At 48.4% G+C, this 14,123-nt stretch overlaps 6 protein-coding genes across 6 annotated transcripts; 2 read left to right on the top strand and 4 right to left on the bottom strand.

Annotated features, from left to right (window-relative positions):
* The first annotated feature begins 1,145 nt into the window (after positions 1 to 1,145).
* P153DRAFT_371240 (uncharacterized protein) lies at positions 1,146 to 2,408 on the top strand. The gene is made up of 3 exons (XM_033669221.1): positions 1,146 to 1,762; positions 1,814 to 1,899; positions 1,947 to 2,408. Exons 1-3 carry the CDS (start codon positions 1,357 to 1,359, stop codon positions 1,974 to 1,976), a joined length of 522 nt encoding a protein of 173 aa, XP_033518313.1. The 5' UTR covers positions 1,146 to 1,356; the 3' UTR covers positions 1,977 to 2,408.
* Positions 2,409 to 2,985: 577 nt separating this feature from the next.
* Positions 2,986 to 3,962, bottom strand: P153DRAFT_303310 (uncharacterized protein; the record flags this gene model as incomplete). The annotated part of the gene is made up of 2 exons (XM_033664506.1): positions 2,986 to 3,593; positions 3,641 to 3,962. 2 exons carry the CDS (start codon positions 3,960 to 3,962, stop codon positions 2,986 to 2,988), a joined length of 930 nt encoding a protein of 309 aa, XP_033518312.1.
* Positions 3,963 to 4,416: 454 nt separating this feature from the next.
* P153DRAFT_141031 (uncharacterized protein) lies at positions 4,417 to 5,204 on the top strand. The gene is made up of 2 exons (XM_033662108.1): positions 4,417 to 4,625; positions 4,678 to 5,204. Exons 1-2 carry the CDS (start codon positions 4,581 to 4,583, stop codon positions 5,056 to 5,058), a joined length of 426 nt encoding a protein of 141 aa, XP_033518311.1. The 5' UTR covers positions 4,417 to 4,580; the 3' UTR covers positions 5,059 to 5,204.
* Positions 5,205 to 6,339: 1,135 nt separating this feature from the next.
* Positions 6,340 to 7,366, bottom strand: P153DRAFT_303421 (uncharacterized protein; the record flags this gene model as incomplete). Its single annotated transcript, XM_033664514.1, has 2 exons — positions 6,340 to 6,618; positions 6,713 to 7,366. The coding sequence occupies 2 exons, from the start codon at positions 7,364 to 7,366 to the stop codon at positions 6,340 to 6,342; spliced, it is 933 nt and encodes a 310-aa protein (XP_033518310.1).
* Positions 7,367 to 7,699: 333 nt separating this feature from the next.
* Positions 7,700 to 10,328, bottom strand: P153DRAFT_371237 (HET-domain-containing protein). The gene has a single exon (XM_033669220.1). It carries the CDS (start codon positions 10,076 to 10,078, stop codon positions 7,916 to 7,918), a length of 2,163 nt encoding a protein of 720 aa, XP_033518309.1. The 5' UTR covers positions 10,079 to 10,328; the 3' UTR covers positions 7,700 to 7,915.
* Positions 10,329 to 10,876: 548 nt separating this feature from the next.
* P153DRAFT_371236 (NAD(P)-binding protein) lies at positions 10,877 to 12,136 on the bottom strand. The gene has a single exon (XM_033669219.1). It carries the CDS (start codon positions 12,055 to 12,057, stop codon positions 10,939 to 10,941), a length of 1,119 nt encoding a protein of 372 aa, XP_033518308.1. The 5' UTR covers positions 12,058 to 12,136; the 3' UTR covers positions 10,877 to 10,938.
* Between the last annotated feature and the right edge of the window lie 1,987 nt (positions 12,137 to 14,123).

The following is a 14,123-nucleotide window of genomic DNA, read 5'->3' as shown; positions in this document are numbered from 1 at the left end:
GTTCGGACTTCTTGCTCTGGAATTCTGAGACTCGTAACGCAATGTGAGGAAGCTTTCTCCACACCACTCGCGTACCTTCATAAACAGACTTGACACCGAATACGAAATGCGTAAATGGCACCGTGGCGCGAACGCAACGTGAGTCCGCTACGCATTGGCTGCCAAACTTTCTTGCGGACGTCCTTCGGCAACTTACAAGGTCAGCTGTAGTCTCGAAAGCTTGTGCAATAGAGTGGATTTGTGCGTTGGCTCTTTTCTTGGAAACGCGTACACCGATAGAACCCCAGATCTGACCCCGGGAGCGTGCTAACTTGAGTGAGCTTAGAGGCCCAATATTTCCCCACAGCCAAGCCTCGCTGTAGCCAGTCGAGAACATCCGCGTTATCCAGAGCCTCACTATCCCCGGGGCTGTGAGTCGGACCGTCAATTATATACGGTATTGAATTCGTTTCGTGATGAAACGGCAGGCCGGGCACCCTCAAGTCTCCTCTTGCGAAACTTACGAAGAGAGCTGAAGTGTTGTATCTTGTTTCTTGTTTCTTTGCGCTATGCAGGCTTCGGTATGTATCATGCGGGAAGGAGGTCTTGATGTCTCGATGCGATTGAGCGACAATGGGAGCTAGAGGCGCGAAGACCATGGAAACCTCGCTAAGCCTAGTGATGTGCTGCCGTTGCCGTCGCGGATGAGCAGCCTTGGCGGGATTGATCGGACGTTACTCCTCCAACCTTCACCATCCCACATCAACACCTCTCCTTTCTGAGCGCATAGTTTGCGTGTCCACTCGTTTGCCAAACAACTACTGCTTTCCGCCAGCCTTCAGAGAGGATATCAACGCATTACAGTCGACTTCCTTAATCACAGCGCAAGGGCTTGTCTCTTGGCTGTATAAACTTCCACGGTATCGCGTCCCCAACTTTCTTACGATCAGCGGAAGCGATCCTTTAGTAGTACTACACCGGTGTCGTCTCTTTATAGTATTGCACCCTAACCGGCTATCGATCTTGTCGGCGGTCCGACTGACTTGCTGGTGACAATGACGATGACACGAAGAGCTACTGCAAAAGATGATACCGTCACGGCGAGTAAGTTGCTTCTCTTGTGAGGGGTCTTCGGTGATTATCGATTAATAATATGAAGTTGTTGCAGCAGGTGTCCAAACGGCGAATGTTCGTGGTAGCGCCGAGTCCGATTCGCAACGCACTCGCAACGCGTCTCTTCAACCGCGCGATGCGGACACCTACAATCGCGCCACTTCTAAGATTTCGATACGTCAACTTTTTGAGCGCGCTTGCAGATGTTTGACTCGAAACCGAGACGAGAGAAATCGAAGTTGTCGCCCCAAATGGAAACAAACAATGGCAATAAGCATTATGGTCAATGGCCGTGAAGAGATCCGCTATGGCGTCGTGTTGTTCGACCCACAGTGCGAAGAAGACATCGTCTCTTCAGATTTCGCAACCAAGCTCGATCCGCAGCTCAGATTCTCTGCTGGAATACCTTTCGCGACCACCATACTGGGTGGTATTATCGAGAGCATTGGCGAGCTAGATGCACGATGGGCGCCTGCCAGCATTCAAACTGGACGGCAGTCTTTAAGGAGTCCTAATTTTCGGTCGCGCTTCGAGGAGTCACACTGCTACATCGTTCAGTCAGATCATTTCGACTTCATCGTAGGCGCGAAGACCATCGATAGACTTCACCTGTTTGAGTCTCGCAATCCCATGGTTGCTGCTTTCAGGGGCCTGTCTCACGAATCGAACGGTACGTCGAGAATACCAACGTTTTCGATGATGACTGACAAATCTTTCGCAGCCGATATTATCTCGCAAGAACAGAAAGACGCTGATGAACGACGGAAGAAGGCGAAGGAAGAGTCACTTCGGTATAGACAACAGAAAGTTAGTACCTCGAAAACGCGGAGACACAGAAATACTGACATTGACAGCTCCAAAACAAGCCGCGTAGTCCCCCCTAATCAACCGCCACATCACCGCACCGCCTCCACGATGACACCCAACGCACTTCAGCCTGAACTTGATTCATTACCCAGATCAGATCTCGTTTACTTCAGTTCCGCCAAGGGGCAGATCTGGGTACCGAAAGTCGTGAGGGGTTTGAATATTTTTCGGCTGTACTGTTGTCCCACGTATACGGAGGTCCAGGTCATGAGATATAGTCTGTTTTCGCGTATTATATCTTGGGGAGACAAAGGGTTGTACGATATTTATGATAAGATGTCTTGTGTTGTAACGCGTTCTTATCGCAGCAGAACTTCTTATTTCTTGTCCGTTGTCAGGAATTCGCGCAGCATAGTTGGGCAGCGGCGTCGCACACATTCTGTTTGGGTTTCATCCCTCGAGATCGGACGTACGCTTTTCTATAGATTTCTACTAACTTTTCAGCACAATCGCCTAAACTTGGATTTGTTTCCTATTTTGACCTTGTTTGGCAAGGCGCATAGGGACTTCGCGACTCTCATGGATAGAGCATGGTCAACTACCAGAAAAATAATCGAAAATAGGTATAAGAACAACAGATGCATCGATCATGATGAGTTGTTCATTTATCACTTTCCCTTAGGTCGATATTCGCTGACATGTGAAAGGAATTTAGAAGAAGGAAAGGTTTCTGCGAGTCGAGCGGGGTAACAGATTAATACATATTACAAACACTTGCCGCAAGACGTGTAACCATTGGTTGGTACCACGCGCCAGGGTTATCGATCGCGCCGGGAACCGCGTTGGCTTTGTTTCTCGTATTTGCCATCATTCAACCGACGCTCCACAGAAAATCTAGCATAAGGGAAGAAGCACGCATGTCGTCTCCGCTCAGTGCACCCTTACCCCAGTCGCATACCAGGGAGCAGCCAACTGTTGATACCCGAGTTGGCGTGTTGTTTCTCCTGCCTGTAAGCCACACCCTTGCATCCGGGATGTGACTTGTAGAAACTCGAACACTCGAAACAGCCATGCACCGTTCGATCCCTAGGCCTGGTTGCTTTTGTCTGACGCTACAAAAACGACCTGTACTGCAGCGAACCTACGAATGTCAGTCTTTGAGACAGAGGAGAGTTTGCATACATACGCAGCCGTGATGGCAAAGACCTCTACTCGCTTCGCATTAGCGAATCCCATCAAGCAGACCGAGACAAGAACGTTAAATGCAGCGATAATCCCGAGTTTTGCTGGCATAGATTGAACACAGTACAGTACCACGATGGATGCTATTGGAATCAGGGAAGCCAAAATGCTAGTGATCCAATATGTAATCCTATAGATTGTGCTGTCATCATACCCAATTGTACCATGAACTGCAGAGGGTTTCAAGCAACGAGCGAGACAGAAGAGATTTGATATAGCTGTTTTGGCTGCCCACATGGAAAACGGGTCTTTTTTCGCGCGAGGATGCAGGGCGATGAGATCAGGCTTGTGCGAGGTTCGGTTATGCATGGAACCCCATATCGTTGAGTCCTCACCCTCCAACACGAGCGTTCCCATCCTTGGATTCTGCAGGTAATCCTGGATATAATGGAGATCCCATCTTCCAGGCTCGGGGTAGTCGAGAATGACGGACTGTTGTATGAGTGCATGGTCTGTATGAGATAAGCGATGGTTCTGATCTGTACAAACAATCACGTACTGTATTCCCTTAATGTTTCTCTTATCCTCAAGACGAGTTGCACTTGCCGAGCGTTCTCGTCGCCTTGAAGTTCTGATTCTTGGAGCCAGCTCCAATTCTTCGCGTATGATGACCTCTTTCCCTCCTGACTGTTGCTATCTTCTACCTGTTGCTTCTTCAACTCCTGCTCTAGATCAGAAAGCTCTGCTTGGAAATAAAGTAAATTTTGAGCATTCAGTGCACCGAATCTTCGATAGATTGCGATTTCAGGCTGAATCTCAATCCTGGCGGCAAGTTTAGGATAACCTATAACCACGTCAGGAAATGGATCGTGAGACGCCATTCTATATCTTTATGGAAAACAGTATGGCGTGATGATGAAATGCACATTCAATCGGTCATGTCGCGTACTAGAAAGGCTATGGCTTTATGTGTCAGATGAGAGGTCTCAGGTTCTTCGGGTTGGAACAACGCACACGATTGTTGTGTGGTACACCATCCTCTCGTCGTCGAATAGTTGAGAGGACATGCGAGGTCTTGCATCAGGCTGCGTCAAGCCTCCTCGAGCAGGTGAGCCTGATTTGCCTTAAATCAATCCACCGTAGGCTACATCGCGATCACAAGGTGTTTTTCATTGTAAGGCAATATTATAGACATGTAAGTAAGCCTAGACTCGTGAGGTCCCAGAGCTAGAACTGAGTTTGAGGATGAAACAATCTCTTGGCTAGTCCTGAGGGGTCGGGCCGACGATGTGCGGGGACAGGAGACGCACATCTTAGCTTCCAACGACCAGGGCCCCTAGCTTGTGTGATACCGTATCGCTTTGCAGACATTAGCGGTCAGTGCGTTGCATTTCTTAGCAACTAGCGTGTTCCTATATACGTGGGCGGCGGGCGGATTGTACTGTTATCGCCCTTCATCCAGCTTCTGTGGGAACTGTTGATATTCCCCTCCTCACATCATGGCCTATTGTAGCCTTTCACGTCTGTTCCAATCTAGAACACAGGTCTGAAATTTCTGATAATTATAGTAATGTGCCAGTGCTGATCGTACTTTAGCGGGAGCCAAATCTTCAAAACCCAGCGCGAATAGTGATACGCTCGCAAGCCTACCAAGACGAAGAGACATGGCGAAGTGCCATAATCTCGTGCGATACAACCTCAGACGACAACATCATTTCGCATGAACTCGTTACCAAAGTCCTCTGTGCATCCATACAGTCGATAGACAAAGAATGTCAAGGCCCTTTGCGAACCCAGCGTTACGGCGAAAGTATCAACGGCTATGTTGATTTAGCTTGGTGCTTGAAGAACAATGAACACAGAACGCACAAAACTCGATTTTTCGTTACCACGTCTAACAATCCGCCGTATGACGCAGTGCTAGGAAGAAGGGATGCTGAGCAATATGGCATATCGAAACCGAGGAACAAACGTTAAAATCAACATCCGATAATCCAACGTTACACGTGAGCCATTCAATTTTGACAGTCGCTTTTAATATTCGCGCCCCTGGATGGTTCTCCAATACATGGCAACACATGGTACCCTACCTCCGAACATACTTCACACAGCGTTCGACATCATAGATGTGGTCTCAGGAACAGTGTTGACCTAGGGTTCCTGCTGTGTTATAGATCATTGAATCCTGAAGGTCGATGCCTGATCATCAAAACGTACTCTGTTCGCGTATTCCATCTTCCAGCGCCAACGTAGCAGCGCATGGTCATATCATTCACATTGCTCTATCTTAGAAGTATGATCGTGATACTTTGCTGGGGCGGCTATTTGCGCAGACCTTAATCCTACCGATTGGCACAACTGCGTTACAGCAGTCATCGTCGTATCCGGATTGTTTAGCGGCAAAGTGCCTGCAGATGTTAGCCAACAGTGGGCCTCTCGTCTCGACAGCCACCGCAAGCCATCGTTAATTTGGTGCAGTAAGAGTCCTCGGATAAAATAGGGGGTAACCATGTCACCAAGGCGAATCACGGTATGATCATTCCGACCCACCAAGGCTGACTGTTCTATGCACATGATGAAATATAACTGGACATTCGGAGGGTAAGATGACGCGACAATAGCACAGCAGAAACCCACCCTAGGAAACTCAAACCATACATGTGCATGCCAATCAGCCTTTCATGCAAGCACATCATCGATTCACCCGCATCAAGACACATCTCATTGGCCGGGCTTGCAGGGACGTCGAAAGGAAACTCGGCTTCATGCTTGTATCAAGTTAACCTCGGTTAAAATTGATTCGTGGACCCAACCTGACAGTTTCCCTCTCCATCAATCCATTACGACCAGCATATTCCCTGGAAACACGACCGAGCACATCTGTATTGGGTATGCTGCCCCTACTCGGATTTGATCATACGGTAGACCTATCGACTAGAGATGTGCCAAGCCTTCGTACTACTTACTTGAATGCTTCAGATACACAAAGCGGACGGGTTTTAGGTAACTAGATACATTTGATATATGCCAAAGGTCGAAATCAACGATTGTCCTTGCTGTTACCTGATGTAGCATTAGTCATTGAGGACTGAATAAGTATGCCCCGACCATTATCAAATCGTCACTGTAACAGTATGCCTTGAGAAAGGATTGAGGTGAGTTCAGCATCTAGATGAAGGCTATACTAACTTGTTCAGTTGCCGAAGCGTACGACTGGAGGCCGTTTCGAATATGTACATTTATTCTACGTGTAACAGACTACAACTCATCATGCTGTCGGAAGTTGACCGTACATTGGGACAAGAAATTCTGCGGAAACTGCTGTGTCAATCGTGCCCACACGGCTGCGCCATGTGCTACTGCTTCTGTTGGGTCGATATCTGTCACAACATTCACTACTTCTGTCCCCACCGCCATTTTTGCAATCATACCAAGCTCAGAGATACTTGGTGCGGAAGCTTCGCCGACAATAACAATTGCACGGATGTCATCGCGGTGTTTCTCCAGCAAAGCCTTGTTGATAAAGACATCCAGGAACTTGGCCACCTGATCTTCATATGCTCGCGCGCCAATTCTCTGTGATACGTGTCAGATGATGCAAAAGTCGGAGAACATAGGAGTTTGAACTGACATCACGGAATCGCTCTCCACAATCTTTGCAAATTTCTTGCTGGCTAACGTAGAACGTCCCGAAGTCGAAAGCCACTTGCACAAACCAGGCGTAAAGATAAGCATCTTCGTATTCCAGGACCACGATCAAGGACTCAGGGCCGTCGTCATTAGATTCTTCGAGTGGCAGCCCAAGGTGTTTACCTTCGAAAAACCCGTATCCATAACATGCGGCCTCTCGAGTCAATCCAATCTTGAGGGGTCGCTCCAATGAATCGTCGGGAAAGACTGCCTCAGTGGCAGCGTATAGTGTATCGCGATCGAACACTGAAGGAAGGAATAGGGTTGAATATTCGGGCTTATGTCCTAGCTGGCTACTCAAGCTCTTTGTGACGAGAGAGATGATATGATCGAACATGGATGCCACACTCTTGGCATCATGGGTCTTATCACCCTGTAGCCCATGCGTGTAGACTGCATCCTCATAATATACCTGATACTCAGGACTGACCGGATACCTTGTAATCTCGATAGACCCGGAGGCGTTGAGTCTGGAAGCAAATATCGTAGTGGGACTGAAAGTAAGTCCGAAGGGACTTTCGAGATTATTCTCCTTGTCCGCGTTGGCATATCGAGCGAGAATGGTGATTGTGGAAACGTAAATGAGGGAGCGCATTTTCTGTAACAGCCAGTGGTTGTAGATCATGGCCAACCATGGGATTGCAAGAGAAAGCTGCATTGAACCTAGCCACGGCGTCAAACCAGGTTGGACCTATAAATTTTCCTGATTATTTAGCTCGCCGTACATGTGCAGGATTTAGACTTTGCAAGGACGACCGCGCCCCATCCTTGCAGGATGCACAGCCCCCGCATCCGTACTGTATTTTGACGATTGGATTCTTGATTGGTAGTTGAATTTTGCATCGCGAACGCCCGATATGGGTGCCGACTACTGAAAGAAAGGATAACTCCAAAGCACCTATGGTTCTGATCGAGACTGGTACCACCACGTGGAATGATAGTGTTTTTGGTAAATCCAAGTTTAGGCACCTCTTGAATTGGGGTTCAATATTAAACTCTGAGATGTTCCCCAATATGCGAAATCGACAAGAGGTTGCCTCCACTACATCGCAATGAATCCGTTTATCACAACCTTCCTTACTGTCCTTTACCTCATGAGGTCAACTTTGGCGAACAATTTCATCATTCATGCGGAAAACGCAATCTACCCTAACGATATCTCCTTCCACGAGTAACCCGGCTGAAGTGACTTCTCAAAAGCATCCTTGAACACTTTCCCCAGACCAACTCTCTCCGAAATCCCATTGGGAAATGTCTGGATGAGTAACACATAGTACAAATCCCATTGCGAATCCACACGATCTCTGGGAACGTAGAAATTCCAGCTATCATGCTCTTCTGTGCTGAAATCTCTTGCTTCAGAGATTGCGATAAATTCGTACGGCCCATCGCCGGCTTGCGTCCATTCGTTTTCAAGCAGAACGGTTCCACACCAGTCTCCCTCCGCATCTGAAAGACTGCACCAAGACAAGCCAGAGACTGTGTCGGTATCCTCGTCGCCCCGAGCGGCAGGTGTATCAAGCCGGAAAAATGCAGAGTGAGTGTAAAATCGAAGATACAATGTCATATCAGACGGATACTTGTCGAGCGGTCCACTGAGGCCCAATCTATGGAGAACTGGTTCGGACCGAGGTTGCGTCGGTAGAGGATCTCCTGTCTGGAAGTGACCATATGGGTTGGATTGATAGCCTCTTTCATATCCTTGCCATCGACCTGCAGTCCCCTGATGATTTCCGTTCCAAACAAGTTCAGCTCTCCTTCCCTCCCTTTGGACATACCAGATTATCCATGTGTGGGAAGTGAGCCATTCATGAAGGTTCATAAGCACCCCTTCAAGCGTTTCGTAGCGATATTCGATTGCGTTTTCCCAGCCACACCAGGACCAAGATGGATACGATGAAATCCTCCTCAGTGAAGTCTTTGGAGTCCAAAGCAATGCAAAATCGAAATAAGACGTTGGTAGAGCGACTACGAAGTCTGATTTCAGATTGACGCTTAATAATTTCTGTATAGCTGAGAAAGCTGGCAACTTATCGTAAACAAATGACAGGCGTCGTTCTGTGTAGAGCTGCACGCTTTTAGTGTACTGTCGTAAAGGATTCTCAGAGAACAGTCGACCTGGAACGTCTTTCAGCTCGAGAGACCATCCATTAGCGCCCCCGTAGGATGAGTTGCTTTCCATGTGGATGTCTTCACACATCGCAGACTGTCGACACTGGAAACACACACGCCCATCCACGATTATTAGACATCTGTTGGAGCATAGGCGCTCTTGGAATGTCCACGCCCGAGAGTTCCATGTGCTCCTGTTGATGTAGAACTCGGCGGATTGGGAGACCATCAATTGCACGTCGTCGTCGTAGTTTCCAATGGTCTGTGAGAATTTTCTGTCGTCCCTGATGATTCCAGGAATACCAGATCCAGCATCGCCATTGGCAGCACAGATGGTCAACACTGCCCCAGTGTAAATGGCGTCCATAACGCCGATCGTTTCCCTCTTATCGTCTATAGAATCTTGAATTATACAGTAGCGATCAACCCACAAATACTTGTGACCCAAAAGCCTGGTCAGTTCCATCGCGTCTCTAACCGTTGAAGAGACGTGAGAGGAGACCTTTTGAAGCCCTCCAGGGCGTGAAAGGTCATCAACATTGGAACTTGTGGTTGCATGCCCGGCTTTACCTCCCCAAACGTAACTCAGCGCAACGTAATGTCCCTGTACATCTGTGGTGATGTATTGTGCATCAACGTCGATTGCCCTAAAATGGGAACTTAGATAGAGCTCCTTGGTGGGAGTTGATTGACAGGGTTGACAGTCAAACCCATGGCCCTCTCGACAAGCATCGATCCAACTACTGACTCTCTCCATATCCACGATCGACGGGTCGACTCTCCTTCCCAGAAACTGTGCATTAGAAAGTCCTGGATTCAGGAGAACTAGGTGTGCATCGGAAAGGGAGTTGTCGGTAGTGAAAAGCCGAAGACGTCGTGTTGAACGTGTATCGATGGTGTAGTCATTGAGAGTGCGTCCATCCTTGATCCATTCGAGAGCACATACAACTCCATTTTCCAAAAGTACTCTAGTTTCCAGGTTTCCAGGGTTACTCTCGATGAGTGCTGATACAAGGAGGCGGCAGAACGGACAGCAAGAGTGACCTAGCATAACATCGGACCGGGGCAATATGATTCTATGGAAGCTGGCTCCATGATTTTGGGATGTTATGCTGGAGCCGAGAAAACACTGCACAGACAGGTTGAGGTTGGCACAGAACTCACAGAGCCTGTCATCTTGTTGCTGGAGTGACATTCGAGGGATGTCTCTAGGGAAAGTGGTTATGACACAAGATTTTGAGTTCTATACAATGGTATGAAGGAAGGGCCGGGTATCATAAGCAATCAGTTCCAACCCATTGCATATATCGTGCATGCACAGCCCCGGCTCAGCCTCAGCCTGGTTGAACCGCCGATGATATTTATGTCGTTTAGGCTACATCTAATCTTCAAGCCCGAGATTGAGATGTGAGGCGTATACACAATTTGCCTTGCTCTCGTGAATGGTCGAAGATGTCGATTGGGGGTGGTGTACGGTGTTATTCTGTGATGGCTAGAACGACGCTAAAGGTACGCTAGGCCGAATAGAGCCGGCCTAATCAACTCACGTTTCCCATATCGTGCCGCACCACTCCAACCACCATGCCGGACGGCTGCCTCTCGCCTGGGAACACCTCTTCTATTGAGTTATATCCATATCCTCTGCACAGCGCAGATATGAATGAGTCGCGATGAGTCATTCTTACACGTTCACGCTCCTCAGGTGCAGTACCGCATATGGAATGTGTAGAAGTGATCAACCAATCCTGCAGCACGTCAGTTAGATATATATCCATTTGGACGACAGACATGCACACTGTGCAGAGCCGATCGACCCCAATTGACCGTGTTCATGGTCTACCCCGGCTACTGTATCCACTCACAACAGACGCGTCATGCAATGGAGATTTGAACCTCATACTTGTGGCTACCTTACTAGGCATGTACTTGTTCCTTCAGAGTGGGTGTATTTTTTAGAGCGTTGCTTATATGCAGCATGCATTCCGTAAAGACTGCTATCATATCATGGGTCACCTATACATGGACGTCGTGCCGACATCTCATACCCATCTCACATCAAGGACGAGCTTCAGACATTCCGACACAGCTTGCAAAAGTTACCATCCTCCTGCCCTCCTTGAGCGCCTTCAGTTCGTCCTCAAAGTCCTGATCCCACGCATCTTGCAGCCTCGTCGGCTCCCATCCCAGCAGCTTCTGTCCAACCGTACCCCTCACGGCCTTCTCGCCACCCCAAGCAAGGGTGGCGATGTCGACCCGTCCAGCACCTATTTTGTCGGCGATCTCCTGAACCGGTGCCAAACGGATTTCTTTCTGTTGCGGCGTGTCTCCCCTCGGTAGGTCGCCAGCTGCAAACGCAACATCAAGTGCTTTCTGGTTGATTTCAGTCACCAGCGTACGGCCCACAGTCGGAAATAGGATACCCTCTTTCCCAGTAGGAATGAATCCTACGCCGCGATCCGGGCGACTGAGGATCGTTCGAACAAGCTGGACAAAGTAGCTTGCAAGATCCTCGATGTGCACCCAGTCGAAATTTGCCGTCTCGTTCAATTTGAAGCCGTAGCCATGTTGCACAACAAACATCAATGCCAGGGGAATCACCAGGCCTTGTCGATTGAACTGCCCGGTTCCCTCGCCAAAGATACACGGTGCTTGCAGACTGACAGCCGCTACACCGTGTTGTGCTGCAGTCTCCAGCACCGTGAGTTCAGTCGTGCGCTGCGAGTACGGCGTCTTCGCATCCAAGGAGGCCATGTACTCGAAAATCGCCGCGCCGTCTTTCTCATCGTTCCACTCCCGCGGCTTCTGCGACGGATCCACAAGATTCGTGCACCCGGACACATGGAGGAACCAAGGCGTGGGAAGGCCAGCCTGTACTCGGCGAGCGAGTCCATCAACAAGGGCTTTCGCGCCTGAGGTGATGAAGCCGGACCCGGCATTCACGATGATGTCGTACTGTGCTGCGGTGTCGGCGATGACTTTCTCGTCTTCTTCAAGGCCTTTCCAGAGGATGGGATGCACGCGGGCGCCATATACACTGCGTAGTTTTGCGGCTTGAGTCTCGGTCCGCACGAGGAGGGAGATGGGCTGGGATGTGAGTTTGGGGTCGGCGAGAAGCTGTGTGAGGACTGTGCCACCGACATAACCGGTTGCGCCTGTGAGGAGGATCTTGCTCATGTTTGCTGTGAAGAAGGTAGTTCAATGGGAAGTGAGATTGAGGGTGTTTGCGATGTTGTCGCAGTGAGATGGCGGAGCCTATATATCCTTGTGAGTCTTGCAGGATGTGTATCCTTGTTTGCTCTCTCCGCGGCGTTTGCGTTTGACGTGAAGGATCACATATATTAACCTGGTATGGGAAGTAGCCCCGCCTGCAAGAACCAACCATCTCATGTGGGGATTCGGGCAGGAGCGACGCAAGGGTTGTGAGTGTTTGTTACGCACGCACCATCACCATCACTCACAACCACCAACCCACCAACAGCACGGCGTCGAGATTCCACCCCGGCATAACAAATTGCCATGTACGGGTCTCCCCGCTTTTCCAAACACACACTCCTTGCCTTTCAACGCTTGAGCTGACTCAAGATCGCAATCCTACATCTAAATCATGAATCATGCATATCGGTGAGTGTTACTGATTGGACGGGAGAGTGGGGTATACATACCTCTACGCAGTGGGTGAGCCGGACGGTCTCGGGACAGTACGATTGAAAAGTACGGTTCGGATGGGCTTCTATTTTGAATACTAGCGCAACATCTACGTAATCTTAAGAATCCACGTGATAGGAATCGTTTGTATAGACTATTACTACTAAATCTTCCTTTGCTCCTCTAAAAATCAACTCAACGCTATGTTTTTAACGCTGACTTGCAAGAATCAACAAAAATCAATTGATTGCTCCGACCTGTGTTTGAACTTCCGACCTGTAAAAAGAATAGAAATCTTTTACCGACAACTATAGAATAGAAGTCTTGATGTGAAGTTGTATAATATTGTATAATATGTAGAGATACGAAAAGATGGCAATGTGACAAATTATTCAGTCAACGCACTTTCTGAAACAACACCAAACAAGCTATGTGGGGCGCGCGTGGGCGGCTTATTGAGCTCGAGATCGGGTGGATTAACGGTGGGGATGACGATGGGCGACGATTTTGACATTCTAGAGAGAGAACAACAAGAACAACACGAATTTGCGATGATTGGGATAACTTAAACAGTTGAGTAGTGAACGATTTGTATGGGTTGAGTAGTACTAAACGTTCTAATTGAAACTGTTGTTGGCGGAAAAAACGACTAATCTACATCTAGTATTCCATCCGATCTCCAACCGTACTTTTCAATCGTACTGTCCCGAGACCGTCCGGTGGGTGAGCGGCGTGGTTAAACCATACATTGTACCCATGGCGATAAGCACCATTCCTTGAAGATCCCAAACCGCTTTCTGTGTTGTTCTGTTGCGGGGTTGTATTTGTATGTTGGATTGAGCTAGGTCACTCGCGGGATGACGAGCGGATTTTGCTTGAGCTAATTACCACGAATTATTCCTGTTTGTCTCCTCTTAGCATCTACGGTAATTATTAAGAAACTCACTAACTCTGTGGGACACATTTTCTCATATGCCTTAACCAAACGTAAACACACTAAACTTCAATACCTACTCCAGCTTTCAAACAACATCAGCACGCCGAACAGTAAAATGTATCATCAAGAGACAACAAACCAAAGCGGGCAATATTAGGGAGTCACCGTCTTACACAATTACCAATATTCAACAGTAAGGCTTAGAGCCAATACCACGTGCCACAAATCTAAACTAACTCCGAGTACTCCATCACCCCCCACAAGACCTAGCTCTTCCATCGTGTTTTAAACATGCGACAGATTCCAACGCTCCCCGCACCACCCTCAAAACAAAACAGACACGACCTAAAACCTCGACCCAATTACAAGATGCGCGGAAGACCAACGAGCCCCACAAGCACTCCCATACATTTCCCCACGAAAATCTCAACTGGCTAGAATTAAGTTTGTGATACATATCGCAACGGCCAAGTCAATCCGCATAACTCCCACCAATTCCCTGCGTTGAAGAACCGCTGAACCCGCACTTATGCATCAGGCCACGGACTGAAGAGGAGACTGATCACACCATACTATGCCATGCTATACATCCACCCCGTTTCGTCAGATGCCCAGACTTCGAAAGTCAAGATCTTATCCAACAAAAAGAAAGGAGACA

The sequence above is a fragment of the Dothidotthia symphoricarpi genome (genome assembly GCF_010015815.1).
Source record: "Dothidotthia symphoricarpi CBS 119687 unplaced genomic scaffold P153scaffold_25, whole genome shotgun sequence".
Lineage (NCBI taxonomy): Eukaryota > Fungi > Ascomycota > Dothideomycetes > Pleosporales > Dothidotthiaceae > Dothidotthia > Dothidotthia symphoricarpi.
This window is presented reverse-complemented; position numbering and strand designations above follow the sequence as displayed.

Bases quoted from the DNA above. Each gene is read 5' to 3' on its own strand.
- P153DRAFT_371240 (XM_033669221.1), top strand. From the start codon at position 1,357: ATGGCAATAAGCATTATGGTCAATGGCCGTGAAGAGATCCGCTATGGC. The intron at 1,763-1,813 runs GTACGTCGAGAA...AATCTTTCGCAG, and splicing joins CCTGTCTCACGAATCGAACG to CCGATATTATCTCGCAAGAA. The intron at 1,900-1,946 runs GTTAGTACCTCG...TGACATTGACAG, and splicing joins TTCGGTATAGACAACAGAAA to CTCCAAAACAAGCCGCGTAG.
- P153DRAFT_141031 (XM_033662108.1), top strand. From the start codon at position 4,581: ATGGCCTATTGTAGCCTTTCACGTCTGTTCCAATCTAGAACACAG. The intron at 4,626-4,677 runs GTCTGAAATTTC...ATCGTACTTTAG, and splicing joins TGTTCCAATCTAGAACACAG to CGGGAGCCAAATCTTCAAAA.
- P153DRAFT_371237 (XM_033669220.1), bottom strand. From the start codon at position 10,078: ATGTCACTCCAGCAACAAGATGACAGGCTCTGTGAGTTCTGTGCCAAC.
- P153DRAFT_371236 (XM_033669219.1), bottom strand. From the start codon at position 12,057: ATGAGCAAGATCCTCCTCACAGGCGCAACCGGTTATGTCGGTGGCACA.